The 24,924-nt window shown below is 36.8% G+C and overlaps 1 protein-coding gene across 2 annotated transcripts in view; it reads right to left on the reverse strand.

Moving 5' to 3' along the window:
• EIF2B3 (eukaryotic translation initiation factor 2B subunit gamma) overlaps nucleotides 1-24,924 on the reverse strand; it is an 89,696-nt gene that overhangs the window by 5,653 nt on the left and 59,119 nt on the right. For both annotated transcript variants that reach the window (XM_053693555.1, XM_053693554.1), the window contains exons 10-11: nucleotides 24,076-24,224; nucleotides 4,909-5,012 (exon numbers count right to left, since the gene is read on the reverse strand). In XM_053693555.1, coding sequence (XP_053549530.1) covers nucleotides 4,909-5,012; nucleotides 24,076-24,224 — 253 coding nt within the window. The remainder of the gene's footprint in view (nucleotides 1-4,908; nucleotides 5,013-24,075; nucleotides 24,225-24,924) is intronic.

A 24,924-nucleotide genomic window follows, 5' to 3' on the forward strand; every position in this document is an offset into this window, starting at 1 on the left:
CTTACAACCTTACAGTCAGAGGGGTTTTATTTAAACAGCAGGCCTTACACTTTGATAGGATCCAAGCCCGGAGTTCATAGCAATAGGCCAAGTGACATTCAGAATCCGACAGGATTAAATAAGCACCACAAGAGTGACATGAACCCAGGTAACAGTCGAAAAGCGTCTGACCAGCCTGCCTGGTATAAGGACACTCCAGAACTGCCCATGGTCCAAGAACATTTGACCAAAAGGATCGATAAATGAACTAGAAAACATAATTCTATTATTCAAAAGTGCGCAACTTGCAAAGAAGTGCCCACGCGACCACAAAATGCCAAGTATCGGTTCCAGAGAAGAACGCTCTCAAAAATGAGACATGAGCTTAAGAAAAAAACAAATTAAACACATCCATCCGGATTGAAAATAAAATGAAGGCAGCACCCATCGGGTGAACGCCCAAAGTGAATGAGAACGCCAACGGGACCAGCAGCCCAATTCACCCAAGCTCAGAACTGGAACGGAAACATAAAGAAAAAATAAAAACGGAGACGTTAAGGAGATTGGCTTCATCCCCAAACGTCATCCCAATTTGCCATCCAGCATCTAAGGCCTCGGATCCCTCGGCCCACTCGGACTGGGATCCTCCAACATTGCCAAAACATGTCTTAAAAGAAAATGAAGACGTGCCAGCCTATAACGGAAGGCAAATCCCTTGCTGGATCAACAAAGGACCCTGCCCCGAGGTTGGGGCCCCTGAAGTCTCAGAGGCCAGCGCTTCCCCAGAAGGCCGTACTGAATCAGGCGATTGCACGCCCGACGGCCATGGTTAGCAGAACACGGACAGTATCTTAGAAATATTTTACTTGGGAGATATAAATGAGTCAACGCCATAAAAATGGTCATGCGGAACCGTGCCGTAACCTCTGGAGGAAACAAGCCACCCTCTGGAGAAGGAGCAAAGGCCATAGGGACACCTGCTTGCGTAGATGAAAAAGGGTCTGGGGCATGCGCCTCATGGAAACCTCTGAGGCGGATGGCTCAACGCACTCTAATCTCCCTGATTCGGGAGAAGAGCGCACTCTACAACGGCAATCAGAACATAACTGATGGGCATTGATTACCCAGGCCATTTCATATTCATTACAAGATGCATTCTCCGTATCGGAGACATCCATGTCTAACATATCAGAATACTCCATAATTTTAGGATTACCAAAATGACAAAAACTAACTGGCACCCTTTTTACATCCCTAATGGCTGGAGCACTAACCACCTCCTGTGAACCAGACAACTCACAAGCCAGACTCTCTCTGTCGTACACAGTCAGCATACGGAAGTGAGAAACAACGTAACCGCACCTGTCACGAGGTGCACTGTGCCAGTCACCAAAAAGGGCGCGCAATCTCGAGAGATTGCGTCACCGAGAAAAGGCTATTATGTTCTGAAAGGCAGAGAGCATAGGTATTGCTACACATTAGCAGATAGAACCACATAACAAACATGATTAAAGTCCCCCCTGTCCAATAACCCCCTCAGGAGATATTAACCCATGATTCCTTATTAAGATAAAAGGAGTCCCACTGGGAGTCTATCTTCTTTCGTTATTACATTACATTCACATGTAGAAATAAAATGAAACTATCTTACCAGAATCTGCACCGTGGAACAGGAACATGGCCCTTCAAGTGTGACAGATAGTAGCCTCAATTCTGACATGGACTTGAGTGAATAAAGGTAGGCAGCGAAACTCGCCAACGCCAATTACCAAGGAGCTGTCATTATGAGTCGGAATGGGTTCGCAGGAAAACTCTCCCTGCATCTCCGGACTTTCATCCATGCTCTCACTGAGAAGCTGATAGGATTACTTAAAACTCCAGTCCCATTGCGAAGAGTACTACCCTCCATGAGAGACTCTCGGACGTCTGACACTTCTCTGCCAACCTCCTGTGACGAAAGGCAAAGAATGACTGGGGGATGAGGGAAGCGGGGGAGGTATTTAAGCCTTTGGCTGGGGTGTCTTTGCCTCCTCCTGGTGGCCAGGTTCTGTATTCCCAAAAGTAATGAATGCAGCTGTGGACTCTTCCCGTTTAAGAAGAAAATATTAATTAAAAGTTTGAATTTCACACACACATATCATATATATATATATATAAATATATATACACACACATATAAACACAGATATATATGCACACACACTCATTATATATATACAAATACACACACATAAACACATACATATATATATGCACACACACTTAATCAGCTAACAAGTACTCTGAGACTTTACAGTTTGCTCTGGGGATAGCTACCTGTAATAATTAGATGGGCACCCAGTTTACTCTGAAAGTGTTGCCAGGGACATAAAATATGTATCCAATCCACTTTGAGAGTGCAGCCCTCTTCCAGGATTATATACATACGTATTGTATGTATATCTATCTATCTTACTATCTATCCTTTTATCAGCATTTTGTGTTGCAGATAGGGCACAGCGCAGTGCAGCGTTGCATTTCACAGACATGCTTTAATTTAGAGGGGCATAGAAATTAGAAATTCACATCAACCCCTTCAGAACTGTGAATTTTAGAGAAACACTTGCCCAAGATACATGAGAATTTTTAGCATGTTTGCTATCACTTTATTCAAACAGAAATAAAGCCTTGTTGTTTTTTTTATTTACTAAACATTTTTTTAGTAGACAACCCAAAGGTATTGATCTAGGACCATTTCGATATTTGTCATGCCACCGTTTCACCGATCATATTAAAAAAAAAAAAAACTTTTTCATAAACTTTGGGTTTCTCACTGAAATTATTTACACACAACTACTGCAGTCAAAAGACAAATGGTTGTAAATGCTTCTCTGGGTTTCCCTTTGTTCAGAGTTAGCAGACATACATGACTTTTTGATAATTAGAAGGCTGCTAATTGCAGCTGAGCACCACACTTCTGAAATCAGTGAAGGGGTTAATTTTTTGGCTGCTAAGGGGAATAGTAAGATACTCTAGGTATTACCCTACCACCTTAGAAATTGTGTAAACTGGTTACTGTCAGCTGCCTGCCAGTAACCAGTTTACACAATTTCCTTTATTTATTTATTTATTTTATTAGTAAAAGAAAAAGTGTCTGTAGTGTAGTGACCCCCCTCGCCCTCCCCATCTCCCCCAGTCCAAGCGATCATGCTGCAAGGCCTCCTCTCCCCTTTAAAAATCCCCCTTCTACCATGTAGCAGATACCTCCCTACCTGTAAAATATTTTCTGCTGTGTAGCAGTTCTGCCCCTTCCTCCGACGATGGTGGGGTCGCCCCCCCGACACCCTCCTTCCCTCACACACGACCCACGGCACCACCACAAGCCTATGCGGACAGGGACTGAATGATCAATTCTCCCTTACCATATGAAGACAGATGCCATCTGCCGCTATCTGCAGTCTTGACTGTCAGAGCTGACAGTCGGGACCGCAGCATAAGGGAGAAGGTTGAATGTAGGTACTACATCAGCAGGGCACACTGACATAGTACCTATATCCATTTAGTTTAAGGGATTTTTTAACGTGATATAAAATACTTTTAAGAAGACATATTTAAAGTTTTTTAAAGACATCCTATAGAGCTTTCCAGCGCAAAACTGCACTCCACTTGTAATACCAGGGCACGCAAATGTGCGGTGGTATTTGAGGTCAAGCGCAATGCGAACACGATTGCATGGAAGAGTTGCACTCAATAGAGCGCACTTCCATAGGCTCCAATGTGCTGGGTTTTTTTCTAACACCCGACATCCGTCAACTTTAACCCTCTTTTAAAGAAGAAAAAGATTACAATATTTCTTTATCATCATACAAGAATGTGCTACACATAAGCAGCTTGCTGTGCTACACAGAACCAGCAAAGGTGCTTCCAATACATCATCTGTCACTCACAGTTTCATACCATTTCCCTCTGTTACACTCTCTTTTTTCAGTCTTTACTGGAGAATAATAATTGGTCACTGATAGTCTTGCCATATCTATATTCCTGACTCTCCCTGTGTAATTTTACAAATGGCATGACAGATCATGATATCACAAATTGTATGTTCCGTTGCCGCTACACCTGTATTAGCACATTGGCTGAACATGAGCCCAGTGAGATTACAGAGATGAGGCTCAGAGGTGGTCTTTCAATGCGGCTAGAAAAGCCGCCGGACTTCACACAAATCTTCAGACACAATAATACAAGGCTGTGTTTACATGATAGCTTACAATGACAAAGAACTTAGGTATAGCTGAGATGCAGTCATGCAGACACCTCTGGAACCGAGACAAAGGTAAGTTATCTATGGTTAGATCCTGTAACCTATCAAGTGTCAGAGCTCACCAACATTTGACACAAGCAGGGGGAGATCACCTGGGTGGTTTATGCATTTGTTTTACTTAGACAATTTAGTCAAATGTATTTCAGATTTGTATGTTGAAAAGAGGGAAACCCTGAAATGTCACATCTTAATAATAAATGTAAATATATTTATAAATACACACACATTTCTTTTTCATGGCATGTCCCTCTCCGCTAGTAAAGCAGTGGCAATTATCCTTATCAACTAGTGAGGATTAGTAGGGAATAGCCAAATGATACGGTAGTGTATTTTTAACTTAAATATTTAACATTTTTGAAGCATAAAAATATTTTCGACATGTGCAAACGCTCCTTTTTCATATGCATGATTGAAAATGATTCTATAATGTTATTTTTACATAGAGATTGCAATGTTAAATCTCATTTCTGAGAATTTCTAGATACTGCAAAAGCAGTTCCTGGCACCTTCCAGTAGTCCTGAGGTTTGTGGGTTGCATGGCTAGGTATGCTACCTGGTTGGTTCTGAAAAGGACACTAACTCTTGTCTGAGCTTTTGGTGTATTTTGCTTTATTTATTAGGACACTCACCTTTGCTGTTAATACGTAGGCCATGCCCCAATAAGCAGTCCTTGATTTCTGCCCCACTCTCTATTACAGCATTGTTACAGATCAGACTGCCCTGGAGGTTGCAGCTACAATGGAAAGGACAAGACAATAGAAAAATCATAAGGCACATAAATTGACTCTATAGAACATAAAAAAGAAAGCAAAATGTAACTTTTGTCTAATTAGTTAATAATATGGCCAAGACGTCAATAAACCATGCAGCTTCTTGTAAGTAAAAGATATATATGTGGCAGATTAACGTGTAGCTATATGTGTATATATGTATGTGTGTGTGTGTGTGTATATATATATATATATATATATATATATATATATATATATATATATATATAAAATCTGAGTTTTTTTATTATTTCTGTTTGTTATTTATCAGCTTAGAGAGTTCGTCAGTTTATTTTTAACACAGCTCAAGGTACATTCTACTTTTTTAAATCAGGTGAATAATCTTTTAGAAAAAAAAAAAATCCAAATCACAGAATAGATATTTTCCGGTTTCCACTACAGCGCGAGTACAATAAGATTATAGAAGAGGTTAAACCACCGGCTGACAGAGAAGGCTGCAACACATCTAAATAGAATATTGTACCTCTTGCTGGTAATCAAAGAGTTAAGTAAAATAAAAAATATCTCCAGTTCTGGAAATTGAACTTGTAAAAAAAAAAAGAAAGAAGAAGGATTGCAGATCACTGACACAAAAATTACTGCTTGATCTGACAGTAACGATGATAAATATGTAAGAAGGAAACATAAGGGTCATTCTGGTAGGAAAAATACTTTTAAATGTTACATGTAGGCAATAATTATCTTCCCTAAGAGCATTGTGGGCATTGTGAGGGTGTGGTGAGGACAGAGATCTTTTGGATATATGGGGGGGGCTCTGTGTATGTGTGTGTCCTTGCTGGAGGGGGGAGAGTGAAAGACCATGGAATAGGGAAAGAAAAGAGGAATTGTAAGCACAGTAAGATGCTGGGAGGAGAGGAAGGGGGAGAGAGAAGATTACACAGATCTACATGTTAAGACAGCCGGACCACCTAAAGAGAACAGAATGAAACACCTCTGGTATCAGCACGGGCCTGCCCCCCTTTGCCCCAAAGTACACACGTCGTGTAAACAAAGTAATCTCCCAGTGCACAAGGCACGGACCCCCAAGTGATCTGGGAGGTCAGAGAAAGCTGAGAATGGAATAGTGAAGAACAATAAAGGAACCGCAGGGTGGTAAAAAGTATCAGTAAATACATAATATCTGCATGAGCAGTGCACGTGTAACTGGTTATATAGATACATTCTACTGCACAGATCACCACTAATAAACAGTATCCGTATGTACATAATATCTACATGACCAGTGCACGTGTAACTGCTTATATAGATAAATACTACTGAACAGATCACTATTAATAAACACAGTATCAGTATATACATAATATCTACATGATCAGTGCACGTGTAACTGCTTATATAAATACTGTTTATTAATGATGATCTGTACAGTAGTATGTATCTATATAAACAGTTACACGTGCACTGGTCACGTAGATATTATGTATATACTGATACCGTTTATATGTTTATAAATAGTGATCTGTTCAGTAGTATGTATCTATATAAGCAGTTACACGTGCACTGGTCATGTAGATATTACGTATATACTGATACTGTTTACATGTTTATGAATAGTGATCTGTTTAGAAGTATGTATCTATATAAGCAGTTACACGTGCACTGATTATGTAGATATTGTGTACATACTGATACTGTTTATATTAATAGTGATCTGTGCAGTAGTATATATCTATATAAGCAGTTACACGTGCACTGATCATGTAGATATTATGTATATACTGATACTGTTTATTAATAGTGATCTGTGCAGTAGTATGTATCTATATAAGCAGTTACACGTGCACTGGTCATGTAGATATTATGTATATACTGATACTGTTTATAAATAGTGATCTGTGCAGTAGTATGTATCTATATAAGCAGTTACACGTGCACTGATCATGTAGATATTATGTGCATACTGATACTGTTTATTAATAGTGATCTGTGCAGTAGTATGTATCTATATAAGCAGTTACACGTGCACTGATCATGTAGATATTATGTACATACTGATACTGTGTTTATTAATAGTGATCTGTGCAGTAGTATGTATCTATATAAGCAGTTACACGTGCACTGATCATGTAGATATTATGTGCATACTGATACTGTGTTTATTAATAGTGATCTGTGCAGTAGTATGTATCTATATATGCAGTTACACGTGCACTGATCATGTAGATATTATGTATATACTGATACTGTTTATTAATAGTGATCTGTACAGTAGTATGTATCTATATAAGCAGTTACACGTGCACTGATCATGTAGATATTATGTATATACTGATACTGTTTATTAATAATAATCTGTGCAGTAGTATGTATCTATATAAGCAGTTACACGTGCACTGATCATGTAGATATTATGTATATACTGATACTGTTTATTAATAGTGATCTGTGCAGTAGTATGTATCTATATAAGCAGTTACACGTGCACTGATCATGTAGATATTATGTGCATACTGATACTGTTTATTAATAGTGATCTGTGCAGTAGTATGTATCTATATAACCAGTTACACGTGCACTGCTCATGCAGATATTATGTATTTACTGATACTGTGTTTATTAATAGTGATCTGTGCAGTAGTATGTATCTATATAAGCAGTTACACGTGCACTGATCATGTAGATATTATGTGCATACTGATACGGTTTATTAATGATGATCTGTGCATTAATATGTATCAGTATGTACATAATATCTACATAATCAGTGCACGTGTAACTGCTTATATAGATACATACTACTGAACAGATCACCACTAATAAACAGTATCAGTATGTACAAAATATTTACATGATCAGTGCACGTGTAACTGGTTATATAGATACATACTACTGCACAGATCACTATTAATAAACAGTATCAGTATGCACATAATATCTACATGACCAGTGCACGTGTAACTGCTTATATAGATAAATACTACTGCACAGATCACTATTAATAAACAGTATCAGTATATACATAATATCTACATGACCAGTGCACGTGTAACTGCTTATATAGATACATACTACTGCACAGATCACTATTAATAAACACAGTATCAGTATATACATAATATCTACATGATCAGTGCACGTGTAACTGCTTATATAGATACATACTACTGTACAGATCACTATTAATAAACACAGTATCAGTATATACATAATATCTACATGATCAGTGCACGTGTAACTGCTTATATAGATACATACTACTGTACAGATCACTATTAATAAACAGTATCAGTATATACATAATATCTACATGATCAGTGCACGTGTAACTGCTTATATAGATACATACTACTGCACAGATCACTATTAATAAACAGTATCAGTATGTACATAATATCTACATGATCAGTGCACGTGTAACTGCTTATATAGATACATACTACTGCACAGATCACTATTAATAAACAGTATCAGTATGTACATAATATCTACATGATCAGTGCACGTGTAACTGCTTATATAGATACATACTACTGCACAGATCACTATTAATAAACAGTATCAGTATATACATAATATCTACATGATCAGTGCACGTGTAACTGCTTATATAGATACATACTACTGCACAGATCACTATTAATAAACAGTATCAGTATGCACATAATATCTACATGATCAGTGCACGTGTAACTGCATATATAGATACATACTACTGTACAGATCACTATTTATAAACAGTATCAGTATGCACATAATATCTACATGATTAGTGCACGTGTAACTGCTTATATAGATACATACTACTGCACAGATCACTATTAATAAACAGCATCAGTATGCACATAATATCTACATGATCAGTGCACGTGTAACTGCTTATATAGATACATACTACTGCACAGATCACTATTAATAAACACAGTATCAGTATATACATAATATCTACATGATCAGTGCACGTGTAACTGCTTATATAGATACATACTACTGTACAGATCACTATTAATAAACAGCATCAGTATGCACATAATATCTACATGATCAGTGCACGTGTAACTGCTTATATAGATACATACTACTGCACAGATCACTATTAATAAACACAGTATCAGTATATACATAATATCTACATGATCAGTGCACGTGTAACTGCTTATATAGATACATACTACTGAACAGATCACTATTTATAAACATATAAACAGTATCAGTATGTACAAAATATCTACATGATCAGTGCACGTGTAACTGCTTATATAGATACATACTACTGCACAGATCACTATTAATAAACAGTATCAGTATATACATAATATCTACATGATCAGTGCACGTGTAACTGCTTATATAGATACATACTACTGTACAGATCACTATTAATAAACACAGTATCAGTATATACATAATATCTACATGATCAGTGCACGTGTAACTGCTTATATAGATACATACTACTGAACAGATCACTATTTATAAACATATAAACAGTATCAGTATGTACAAAATATCTACATGATCAGTGCACGTGTAACTGCTTATATAGATACATACTACTGCACAGATCACCACTAATAAACAGTATCCGTATGTACATAATATCTACATGATCAGTGCACGTGTAACTGCTTATATAGATACATACTACTGCACAGATCACTATTAATAAACAGTATCAGTATATACATAATATCTACATGATCAGTGCACGTGTAACTGCTTATATAGATACATACTACTGTACAGATCACTATTAATAAACACAGTATCAGTATATACATAATATCTACATGATCAGTGCACGTGTAACTGCTTATATAGATACATACTACTGTACAGATCACTATTAATAAACAGTATCAGTATATACATAATATCTACATGATCAGTGCACGTGTAACTGCTTATATAGATACATACTACTGCACAGATCACTATTAATAAACAGTATCAGTATATACATAATATCTACATGATCAGTGCACGTGTAACTGCTTATATAGATACATACTACTGCACAGATCACTATTAATAAACAGTATCAGTATATACATAATATCTACATGATCAGTGCACGTGTAACTGCTTATATAGATACATACTACTGAACAGATTACTATTTATAAACATATAAACAGTATCAGTATATACATAATATTTACATGACCAGTGCACGTGTAACTGCTTATATAGATACATACTACTGTACAGATCACTATTAATAAACAGTATCAGTATGCACATAATATCTACATGATCAGTGCACGTGTAACTGGTTATATAGATACATACTACTGCACAGATCACTATTAATAAACAGTATCAGTATGTACATAATATCTACATGATCAGTGCACGTGTAACTGCAAATATAGATACATACTACTGCACAGATCACTATTAATAAACAGTATCAGTATATACATAATATCTATATGATCAGTGCACGTGTAACTGCTTATATAGATATATACTACTGCACAGATCACTATTAATAAACACAGTATCAGTATATACATAATATCTACATGACCAGTGCACGTGTAACTGCTTATATAGATACATACTACTGCACAGATCACTATTAATAAACAGTATCAGTATATACATAATATCTACATGATCAGTGCGCGTGTAACTGCTTATATAGATACATACTACTGTACAGATCACTATTAATAAACACAGTATCAGTATGTACATAATATCTACATGATCAGTGCACGTGTAACTGCTTATATAGATACATACTACTGTACAGATCACTATTAATAAACAGTATCAGTATGCACATAATATCTATATGACCAGTGCACGTGTAACTGCTTATATAGATACATACTACTGTACAGATCACTATTAATAAACAGTATCAGTATGTACATAATATCTACATGATCAGTGCACGTGTTACTGCTTATATAGATACATACTACTGCACAGATCACTATTAATAAACAGTATCAGTATATACATAATATCTACATAATCAGTGCACGTGTAACTGCTTATATAGATACATACTACTGCACAGATCATTATTAATAAACACAGTATCAGTATATACATAATATCTACATGATCAGTGCACGTGTAACTGCTTATATAGATACATACTACTGCACAGATCACTATTAATAAACAGTATCAGTATATACATAATATCTACATGATCAGTGCACGTGTAACTGCTTATATAGATACATACTACTGTACAGATCACTATTAATAAACAGTATCAGTATATACATAATATCTACATGATCAGTGCACGTGTAACTGCTTATATAGATACATACTACTGTACAGATCACTATTAATAAACAGTATCAGTATATACATAATATCTACATGATCAGTGCACGTGTAACTGCTTATATAGATACATACTACTGCACAGATCACTATTAATAAACAGTATCAGTATATACATAATATCTACATGATCAGTGCACGTGTTACTGCTTATATAGATACATACTACTGAACAGATTACTATTTATAAACATATAAACAGTATCAGTATATACATAATATTTACATGACCAGTGCACGTGTAACTGCTTATATAGATACATACTACTGTACAGATCACTATTAATAAACAGTATCAGTATGTACATAATATCTACATGATCAGTGCACGTGTAACTGCAAATATAGATACATACTACTGCACAGATCACTATTAATAAACAGTATCAGTATGTACATAATATCTACATGACCAGTGCACGTGTAACTGCTTATATAGATACATACTACTGTACAGATCACTATTAATAAACAGTATCAGTATGCACATAATATCTACATGACCAGTGCACGTGTAACTGCTTATATAGATACATACTACTGCACAGATCACTATTAATAAACAGCATCAGTATATACATAATATCTACATGATCAGTGCACGTGTAACTGCTTATATAGATACATACTACTGTACAGATCACTATTAATAAACAGTATCAGTATGCACATAATATCTACATGACCAGTGCACGTGTAACTGCTTATATAGATACATACTACTGCACAGATCACTATTAATAAACAGCATCAGTATATACATAATATCTACATGATCAGTGCACGTGTAACTGCTTATATAGATACATACTACTGCACAGATCACTATTAATAAACACAGTATCAGTATGCACATAATATCTATATGACCAGTGCACGTGTAACTGCTTATATAGATACATACTACTGTACAGATCACTATTAATAAACAGTATCAGTATGTACATAATATCTACATGATCAGTGCACGTGTTACTGCTTATATAGATACATACTACTGCACAGATCACTATTAATAAACAGTATCAGTATATACATAATATCTACATAATCAGTGCACGTGTAACTGCTTATATAGATACATACTACTGCACAGATCATTATTAATAAACACAGTATCAGTATATACATAATATCTACATGACCAGTGCACGTGTAACTGCTTATATAGATACATACTACTGTACAGATCACTATTAATAAACAGTATCAGTATGCACATATCTACATGACCAGTGCACGTGTAACTGCTTATATAGATACATACTACTGTACAGATCACTATTAATAAACAGTATCAGTATGCACATAATATCTACATGATCAGTGCACGTGTAACTGCTTATATAGATACATACTACTGCACAGATCACCAATTATAAACAGCATCAGTATGCACATAATATCTACATGATCAGTGCACGTGTAACTGCTTATATAGATACATACTACTGCACAGATCACTATTAATAAACACAGTATCAGTATATACATAATATCTACATGACCAGTGCACGTGTAACTGCTTATATAGATACATACTACTGTACAGATCACTATTAATAAACAGTATCAGTATATACATAATATCTACATGATCAGTGCACGTGTAACTGCTTATATAGATACATACTACTGTACAGATCACTATTAATAAACAGTATCAGTATATACATAATATCTATATGATTAGTGCACGTGTAACTGCTTATAAAGATAAATACTACTGCACAGATCACTATTAATAAACACAGTATCAGTATATACATAATATCTACATGATCAGTGCACGTGTAACTGCTTATATAGATACATACTACTGCACAGATCACTATTAATAAACAGTATCAGTATGTACATAATATCTACATAATCAGTGCACGTGTAACTGCTTATATAGATACATACTACTGTACAGATCACCACTAATAAACAGCATCAGTATGCACATAATATCTACATGATCAGTGCACGTGTAACTGCTTATATAGATACATACTACTGTACAGATCACTATTAATAAACAGTATCAGTATATACATAATATCTACATGATCAGTGCACGTGTAACTGCTTATAAAGATAAATACTACTGCACAGATTATTATTAATAAACAGTATCAGTATATACATAATATCTACATGACCAGTGCACGTGTAACTGTTTATATAGATACATACTACTGTACAGATCACTATTAATAAACAGTATCAGTATGTACATAATATCTACATGACCAGTGCACGTGTAACTGCTTATATAGATACATACTACTGTACAGATCACTATTAATAAACAGTATCAGTATGCACATAATATCTACATGATCAGTGCACGTGTAACTGCTTATATAGATACATACTACTGTACAGATCACTATTAATAAACAGCATCAGTATGCACATAATATCTACATGATCAGTGCACGTGTAACTGCTTATATAGATACATACTACTGCACAGATCACTATTAATAAACAGTATCAGTATATACATAATATCTACATGATCAGTGCACGTGTAACTGCTTATATAGATACATACTACTGAACAGATCACTATTTATAAACATATAAACAGTATCAGTATGTACAAAATATTTACATGATCAGTGCACGTGTAACTGCTTATATAGATACATACTACTGCACAGATCACCACTAATAAACAGTATCCGTATGTACATAATATCTACATGATCAGTGCACGTGTAACTGCTTATATAGATACATACTACTGCACAGATCACTATTAATAAACAGTATCAGTATATACATAATATCTACATGATCAGTGCACGTGTAACTGCTTATATAGATACATACTACTGTACAGATCACTATTAATAAACACAGTATCAGTATATACATAATATCTACATGATCAGTGCACGTGTAACTGCTTATATAGATACATACTACTGTACAGATCACTATTAATAAACAGTATCAGTATATACATAATATCTACATGATCAGTGCACGTGTAACTGCTTATATAGATACATACTACTGCACAGATCACTATTAATAAACAGTATCAGTATATACATAATATCTACATGATCAGTGCACGTGTAACTGCTTATATAGATACATACTACTGAACAGATCACTATTTATAAACATATAAACAGTATCAGTATATACATAATATTTACATGACCAGTGCACGTGTAACTGCTTATATAGATACATACTACTGTACAGATCACTATTAATAAACAGTATCAGTATGCACATAATATCTACATGATCAGTGCACGTGTAACTGGTTATATAGATACATACTACTGCACAGATCACTATTAATAAACAGTATCAGTATGTACATAATATCTACATGATCAGTGCACGTGTAACTGCAAATATAGATACATACTACTGCACAGATCACTATTAATAAACAGTATCAGTATGCACATAATATCTACATGATCAGTGCACGTGTAACTGCTTATATAGATACATACTACTGCACAGATCACTAGTTATAAACAGTATCCGTATGTACATAATATCTACATGATCAGTGCACGTGTTACTGCTTATATAGATACATACTACTGCACAGATCACTATTAATAAACAGTATCAGTATATACATAATATCTACATAATCAGTGCACGTGTAACTGCTTATATAGATACATACTACTGCACAGATCATTATTAATAAACACAGTATCAGTATATACATAATATCTACATGACCAGTGCACGTGTAACTGCTTATATAGATACATACTACTGTACAGATCACTATTAATAAACAGTATCAGTATGCACATATCTACATGACCAGTGCACGTGTAACTGCTTATATAGATACATACTACTGCACAGATCACTATTAATAAACAGTATCAGTATATACATAATATCTACATGATCAGTGCACGTGTAACTGCTTATATAGATACATACTACTGTACAGATCACTATTAATAAACAGTATCAGTATATACATAATATCTATATGATTAGTGCACGTGTAACTGCTTATATAGATACATACTACTGTACAGATCACTATTAATAAACAGTATCAGTATATACATAATATCTACATGATCAGTGCACGTGTAACTGCTTATATAGATACATACTACTGTACAGATCACTATTAATAAACAGTATCAGTATATACATAATATCTATATGATTAGTGCACGTGTAACTGCTTATATAGATACATACTACTGTACAGATCACTATTAATAAACAGTATCAGTATATACATAATATCTACATGATCAGTGCACGTGTAACTGCTTATATAGATACATACTACTGTACAGATCACTATTAATAAACAGTATCAGTATATACATAATATCTACATGATCAGTGCACGTGTAACTGCTTATATAGATATATACTACTGCACAGATCACTATTAATATAAACAGTATCAGTATGTACACAATATCTACATGATCAGTGCACGTGTAACTGCTTATATAGATACATACTACTGTACAGATCACTATTAATAAACAGTATCAGTATATACATAATATCTACATGATCAGTGCACGTGTAACTGCTTATATAGATATATACTACTGCACAGATCACTATTAATAAACAGTATCAGTATATACATAATATCTGCATGATCAGTGCACGTGTAACTGCTTATATAGATACATACTACTGCACAGATCACTATTAATATAAACAGTATCCGTATGTACACAATATCTACATGATCAGTGCACGTGTAACTGCTTATATAGATACATACTACTGTACAGATCACTATTAATAAACAGTATCAGTATATACATAATATCTACATGATCAGTGCACGTGTAACTGCTTATATAGATACATACTACTGTACAGATCACTATTAATAAACAGTATCAGTATATACATAATATCTACATGATCAGTGCACGTGTAACTGCTTATATAGATATATACTACTGCACAGATCACTATTAATAAACAGTATCAGTATATACATAATATCTACATGATCAGTGCACGTGTAACTGCTTATATAGATATATACTACTGCACAGATCACTATTAATAAACACAGTATCAGTATATACATAATATCTACATGACCAGTGCACGTGTAACTGCTTATATAGATACATACTACTGTACAGATCACTATTAATAAACAGTATCAGTATATACATAATATCTACATGATCAGTGCACGTGTAACTGCTTATATAGATACATACTACTGCACAGATCACTATTAATAAACAGTATCAGTATATACATAATATCTACATGATCAGTGCACGTGTAACTGCTTATATAGATACATACTACTGCACAGATCACTATTAATAAACAGTATCAGTATATACATAATATCTACATGATCAGTGCACGTGTAACTGCTTATATAGATACATACTACTGTACAGATCACTATTAATAAACAGTATCAGTATATACATAATATCTACATGATCAGTGCACGTGTAACTGCTTATATAGATATATACTACTGCACAGATCACTATTAATAAACAGTATCAGTATATACATAATATCTACATGATCAGTGCACGTGTAACTGCTTATATAGATATATACTACTGCACAGATCACTATTAATAAACACAGTATCAGTATATACATAATATCTACATGACCAGTGCACGTGTAACTGCTTATATAGATACATACTACTGTACAGATCACTATTAATAAACAGTATCAGTATATACATAATATCTACATGATCAGTGCACGTGTAACTGCTTATATAGATACATACTACTGCACAGATCACTATTAATAAACAGTATCAGTATATACATAATATCTACATGATCAGTGCACGTGTAACTGCTTATATAGATACATACTACTGCACAGATCACTATTAATAAACAGTATCAGTATATACATAATATCTACATGATCAGTGCACGTGTAACTGGTTATATAGATACATACTACTGCACAGATCACTATTAATAAACAGTATCAGTATGCACATAATATCTACATGATCAGTGCACGTGTAACTGCTTATATAGATACATACTACTGCACAGATCACTATTAATAAACACAGTATCAGTATGTACATAATATCTACATGATCAGTGCACGTGTAACTGCTTATATAGATACATACTACTGTACAGATCACTATTAATAAACACAGTATCAGTATATACATAATATCTACATGATCAGTGCACGTGTAACTGCTTATATAGATACATACTACTGCACAGATCAGTATTAATAAACAGTATCAGTATATACATAATATCTACATGATCAGTGCACGTGTAACTGCTTATAAAGATAAATACTACTGCACAGATCACTATTAATAAACACAGTATCAGTATATACATAATATCTACATGACCAGTGCACGTGTAACTGCTTATAAAGATACATACTACTGCACAGATCACTATTAATAAACAGTATCAGTATGCACATAATATCTACATGATCAGTGCATGTGTAACTGCTTATATAGATATATACTACTGCACAGATCACTATTAATAAACACAGTATCAGTATGTACATAATATCTACATGATCAGTGCACGTGTAACTGCTTATATAGATACATACTACTGTACAGATCACTATTAATAAACACAGTATCAGTATATACATAATATCTACATGATCAGTGCACGTGTAACTGCTTATATAGATACATACTACTGTACAGATCACTATTAATAAACAGTATCAGTATATACATAATATCTACATGATCAGTGCACGTGTAACTGCTTATATAGATACATACTACTGTACAGATCACTATTAATAAACACAGTATCAGTATATACATAATATCTACATGATCAGTGCACGTGTAACTGCTTATATAGATACATACTACTGTACAGATCACTATTAATAAACAGTATCAGTATATACATAATATCTACATGATCAGTGCACGTGTAACTGCTTATATAGATACATACTACTGCACAGATCACTATTAATAAACACAGTATCAGTATATACATAATATCTACATGATCAGTGCACGTGTAACTGCTTATATAGATACATACTACTGTACAGATCACTATTAATAAACAGTATCAGTATATACATAAAATCTATATGACCAGTGCACGTGTAACTGCTTATAAAGATACATACTACTGTACAGATCACTATTAATAAACAGTATCAGTATATACATAATATCTACATGACCAGTGCACGTGTAACTGCTTATAAAGATAAATACTACTGCACAGATCACTATTAATTAATTAACACAGTACAGAAGAGACAAATACACATACTGAAGACCTTTACTATAAGGTATTGCATGCAAGGTGTTACATACAGAAGTGGCTATTTATGTGCATATAACACCGTAATTAAAGGGAGTGGTGCTGTTGCATTTGTACTGTATGGAGGATGAGCAGAAGGAACTTGCACACTACAGGAAGAAATCTGACAGCCGAGTGCTGTGCTCACTATTCTGCTAATTCTGCTGCACGTTCATCATACATAAAGATTGTGGCTGATGTTAATAGCCCTATATATCATATACAGTGACAACAGCTCTCCAAAAAATGATTTACAGAAAATAAATGAAATGAGCGCTGGATGCACAGACAGAAAACATAAAATACAGGAATGACAGAAGGACAAATAAGCAGATCCCATCACAAGCCAAAAATAAATCTAAAGATCAAACACAGAGGGGTTCAAATGGTCAAATGAGGAAACAAGCAACTTCTTATTGCGGATAATAAACATGTTAGCTGTATTTAAATAAAATGTTTTATGGATCCATTTATTTGCTGTAGCTGTGTAGAAGGACTTATAAATTATAACTGCCATAGAGTGAAAGGGTTACGTTTGGTAACTGCTGTGATTTGCATGGAGCGGAGAATTCTGTCATCCCACATCTAAAAGGGAGACACTGTGCCACCTGGTGGTGGGAGATGATACTTTCTGAGTAGCTTGGGAGACATATACATGACCCACAACCATTCATAGACAGTAGCCAGTTATCAGCACCTGCATATTCAGAAGCAGAAAACAACCCCAATGAACATGCATAGAGCTTTAAAGGTGAAAAGGCAGAGTGCCCAAAACACTCTCTGAAGACATATAATAATAATAAAAAGGTACAGATGCAGATAGCAGCACTCTAACACCTGGAGAAGCCAAGCACACCCCAAACAAGTAAAGGATAAGAGAAGTGGAGATCTCTCCCATGTGCTCCTCCCTCTAGCACAGATGTGCTCTCTCCCTTCTACTCTACATGCAGAGAAAGAGTGCTCCCCCATGCAGAGAATCAGAGCGCTCCCCAAACCAAAAGACACATAGGAAGAGTACTCTCCCCCTGAGTATTTAGACATAGACTAGTGCTCCCCAACCCAAAATACACAGAAGAAGAGTACTCTCCCCCTGAGTATAAAGACATAGACTAGTGCTCCCCAACCCAAAATACACAGAAGAAGAGTACTCTACCCCTGAGTATAGAGACATAGACTAGTGCTCCCCAACCCAAAATCCACAGAAGAAGAGTACTCTCACCCAGAGTATAGAGACATAGACTAGTGCTCCTCAACCCAAAATACACAGAAGAAGAGTACTCTCCCCCTGAGTATAGAGACATAGACTAGTGCTCCCCAACCCAAAATATACAGAAGAAGAGTACTCTCACCCAGAGTATAGAGATGTAGACTAGTGCTCCCCAACCCAAAATACACAGAAGAAGAGTACTCTCACCCAGAGTATAGAGACATAGACTAGTGCTCCCCAACCCAAAATACACAGAAGAAGAGTACTCTCACCCTGAGTATAGAGACATAGACTAGTGCTCCCCAACCCAAAATACACAGAAGAAGAGTACTCTCACCCAGAGTATAGAGACATAGACTAGTGCTCCTCAACCCAAAATACACAGAAGAAGAGTACTCTCATCCAGAGTATAGAGACATAGACTAGTACTCCCCAACCCAAAATACACAGAAGAAGAGTACTCTCACCCAGAGTATAGAGATGTAGACTAGTGCTCCCCAACCCAAATACATAGAAGAAGAGTACTCTCACCCCAAGTATAGAGATGTAAACTAGTGCTCCCCAACACAAAATACACAGAAGAAGAGTACTTTCACCCAGAGTATAGAGACATAGACTAGTGCTCCCCAACCCAAAATACACAGAAGAAGAGTACTCTCACCCAGAGTATAGAGACATAGACTAGTGCTCCCCAACTCAAAAGATACAGAAAGAGTACTCTCCCCCAGTATAGAAACGTAGACTGCTCCACAACCTAACATACACAGAAAGAGTACTCTCCCCCCAGAATAGAGAAGTAGAGTGCTCCCCAATCCAAAAGATACAGAAAGAGTACTCTCCCCCCAGTAAAGAGACGTAGACTTGTGCTCCCCAACCCATAAGTAGAGTGCTCCCCAACCCAAAAGATACAGAAGAAGAGTACTCTCCCCCAGTATAGAGAAGTAGAGTGCTCCGCAAACCAAAAGAGACAAAAGAAGAGTACTCTCCCCCCAGTATAGAGAAGTACAGTGCTCCCCAACCCAAACAAGACAGAAGAAGAGTACTCCCCCCAGTATAGAGAAGTTGAGTGTTCACTAACCCAAAAGAGACAGAAGAAGAGTACTCTCCCCCCAGTATTGAAAAGTAGAGTGCTCCCCAAACCAAAAAAGAGACAGTAGAAGAGTACTCCCCCCCCCTCAGTATAGAGAAGTAGAGTGCTCCCCATACCAAACAAGACAGAAAAAAGTACTCCCCACCCAGTATAGAGAAGTTGAGTGCTCCCCAACTAAAAAGAGAGAGAAGAAGAGTACTATCCCCCTATTATAGAGAAGTAGAGTGCTCCCCAACCCAAAAGAGACAGAGGAAGAGTACTCTCACCCAAGTATAGAGAAGAAGAGTGCTCCCCAACCCAGAAGAGACAGAAGAAGTGGAGATCTCTCCCATGTGCTCCTCCCTCTAGCACAGATGTGCTCTCTCCCTTCTACTCTATATGCAGAGAAAGAGTGCTCCCCCCATGCAGAGAATCAGAGAGCTCCCCAACCCAAAAGACACAGAAGAGTATTCTCCCCCCGAGTATAGAGACGTAGACCAGTGCTCCCCAACAAAAAAGATACAGAAAGAGTACATTCTCCCCAGTATAGAAAAGTAGAGTGCTCCCCAACCTAACATACACAGAAAGAGTATGCTCCCCACAGAATAGAGAAGTAGAGTGCTCCCCAACCCAAAAGCTACAGAAAGAGTACTCTCACCCCAGTATAGAGGTAGACTTGTGCTCCCCAACCCAAAAGAGACAGAAGAAGAGTAGTCCCCCCACAGTATTGAGAAGTGGAGTGCTCCCCAACCCAAAAGATACAGAAGAGTACTCCCCTTCCAGTATAGAGAAGTAGAGTGCCCCCAACCCAAAAGAGACAGTAGAGTACTCTCCCCCCAGTATAGAGAAGTAGAGTGCTCCACAAACCAAAAGAGACAGAAGAAGAGTACTCTCCCCCAGTATAGAGAAGTACAGTGCTCCCCAAACCAAAAGAGACAGAAGAAGAGTACTCTTCCTCCCGTATAGAGAAGTACAGTTCTCCCCAACCCAAACAAGACAGAAGAGTACCCCCCAGTATAGAGAAGTTGAGTGCTCCCCAACCCAAAAGAGACAGAAGAAGAGTACTCTCCCCCCCAGTATTGAGAAGTAGAGTGCTCCCCAACCCAAAAGAGACAGAAGAAGAGTACTCACCCCCAGAATAGAGAAGTAGAGTGCTCCCCAACCCAAAAGACAAAGAAGAGTACCCCCCCAGTATAGAGAAGTAGAGTGCTCCCCAACCCAAAAGAGACAGAAGAAGAGTACTCTCCCCCCAGTATAGTGGGGGGACAGTACTCTTCATCTGTGTCTTTTGGATTGGGTAGCACTAGTCTACTTTGCTATACTGGGGGAAGAGTACTCTCCCCCCAGTATAGCAAAGTAGACTAGTGCTACCCAATCCAAAAGACACAGATGAAGAGTACTGTCCCCCCACTATACTGGGGGGAGAGTACTCTTCTTCTGTCTCTTTTGGGTTGGGGAGCACTCTACTTCTCTACTGGGGGAGAGTACTCATCGTCTGTCTCTTTTGGGTTGGGGAGCACTCTACTTATGGGTTGGGGAGCACAAGTCTACGTCTCTTTACTGGGGGGAGAGTACTCTTTCTGTATCTTTTGGATTGGGGAGCACTCTACTTCTCTATTCTGGGGGGAGAGTACTCTTTCTGTGTATGTTAGGTTGTGGAGCAGTCTACGTTTCTATACTGGGGGAGAGTACTCTTTCTGTATCTTTTGAGTTGGGGAGCACTAGTCTATGTCTCTATAGTACAGTGCTCCACCAACCCAAAAGAGACAGAAAAGTACTCCCCCTCCCCAGTATTGAGAAGTAGAGTGCTCCCCAAACCAAAAGAGAAAGAAGATGAGTACTCTCCCCCAGTAGAGAAGTAGAGTGCTCCCCAACCCAAAAGAGACAGAAGAAGAGTACTCTCCCCCCAGTATAGAGAAGTAGAGTGCTCCCCAACTCAGAATAGACAGAAGAGTACTCTCCCCCCAGAATAGAGAAGCAGAGTGCTCCCCAACCCAGAATAGACAAAAGCGTACTCTCCCCCCAGTATAGAGAAGTAGAGTGCTCCCCAACCAAAAGACAAAGAAGAGTACCCCCCCCGTATAGAGAAGTAGAGTGCTCCCCAACCCAAGACACAGAAGAGTACTCCCTCCCCCCAGTATAGAGAAGTAGAGTGCTCCCCAACCCAAAAGAGACAGAAGAAGAGTACTCTACCCCCAGTATAGATAGTAAACTAGTGCTCACCAACCCAAAAGACACAGATGAAGAGTACTCTTCCCCCTAGTATAGAGAATTAGAGAGCTCCCTAACCCAAAAGACACAGAAGAGTACTCTCCCCCCCAGTATAGAGAAGTACAGTGCTCCCCAACCCAAAAGAGACAGAAGAAGAGTACTCTCCCCCCCCCCAGTGTAGAAAAGTAGACTAGTGCTCCCCAACCCAAAAGACACAGAAGAGACAAAGGAAGAGTACTCTCCCCCCAGTGTAGAGAAGTATACTAGTGCTCCCCAACCCAAAAGACACAGAAGAGTACGTATGTTACATGCATATATATATATGTTACATGCATGTATGTATTTATGTATGTCTATATATATTACATGCGTGTATATATGTATTTATGTACCTGTATAAAAAAGTGAGGTTGAAACCTACAATGAAAGCAGACGTTAAGAGCCTACTCTGTAGAGTTAACCAGTCAGATTTGGGTCACAGCAATTTTGCTCACGCATATGTTAGAGACTTAATACTGCCACAATTTCATGTAAAAAACGATACCACCGGCACAACATGTTATACTTCAGAGGGTGTTAAAGTAGGGTTGTTGGTAACAGCTACAGGGTTAAACTCTTGCATTCCTGAGATAGCTAAATATCTACGCATTACAGTACTCTATGTCATCCAAATAGTTAACATGACATATTTACATATATATTAGTGGTGCAAAGAGCGGGGGGTTATAGGCCATGGCTTTACCATCATAAACCTACATTCATTGTGGTAATGCTGCAGCAGTATTAGAGATGCTATGGATGATAAACTCATACACGAAAACACAAAAACTGCTCTTGTCTAACGCTATGTTCCTATTCTTTGTAAAGGCCAAATACCTAACCCAAAGCACAAGTCTATTGACTAATAATCTAGACACAAGCTCCCCCCCTGAATACAGTATCAGGGTACCTACCCCTCGTGCACAGTAACGCCATTCATGATGATGCAATTTGTAATCTTGACTCTGTCTTTGATGCAGCAGCTGGATCCCAACAAGGAATGTTTAACAGAAGTCTTCTCTCCAACCTGCGTCCCTTGTCCAATCATACTGTCTGGACCCACCTAGACCAAAATAAGTTAGTGTTACCTATTATCATTAAAGGGACAGTCTACCTGAAAATGTTTATTGTTTAAAACAATAGATAATCCCTTTATTACCCATTCCCCAGTTTTGCATAACCAACACCGTTATATTAATATTCTTTTTACCTCTGTGATTACCTTGTATCTAAGCCTCTGCAGATTGCCCCCTTATTTCAGTTTTTTTGACAGACTTGCATTTTAGCCAATCAGTGCTGAGTGCTAGGTATTTCCACAGGAGTGAGCACAGTGTTATTTATATGGCACACATGAACTAACGCTGTCTAGCTGTAAAAAGCTGTGAAAATGCACTGAGATAAGAGGCAGTCTTCAACGGCTTAGAAATCAGTTTATAAGCCTACCTAGGTTTAGCTTTCAGCAAAGAATACCAAGAGAACAAAGCAAATTTGCATGTCCTATCTGAATCATGAAAAACAGAATTTATGTTTACCTGATAAATTTCTTTCTCCAACGGTGTGTCCGGTCCACGGCGTCATCCTTACTTGTGGGATATTCTCCTCCCCAACAGGAAATGGCAAAGAGCCCAGCAAAGCTGGTCACATGATCCCTCCTAGGCTCCGCCTACCCCAGTCATTCGACCGACGTTAAGGAGGAATAATAGCATAGGAGAAACCATATGGTACCGTGGTGACTGTAGTTAAAGAAAATAAATTATCAGACC

This window comes from Bombina bombina, chromosome 10 (assembly GCF_027579735.1).
Source record: "Bombina bombina isolate aBomBom1 chromosome 10, aBomBom1.pri, whole genome shotgun sequence".
Taxonomy (NCBI): Eukaryota; Metazoa; Chordata; class Amphibia; order Anura; family Bombinatoridae; genus Bombina; species Bombina bombina.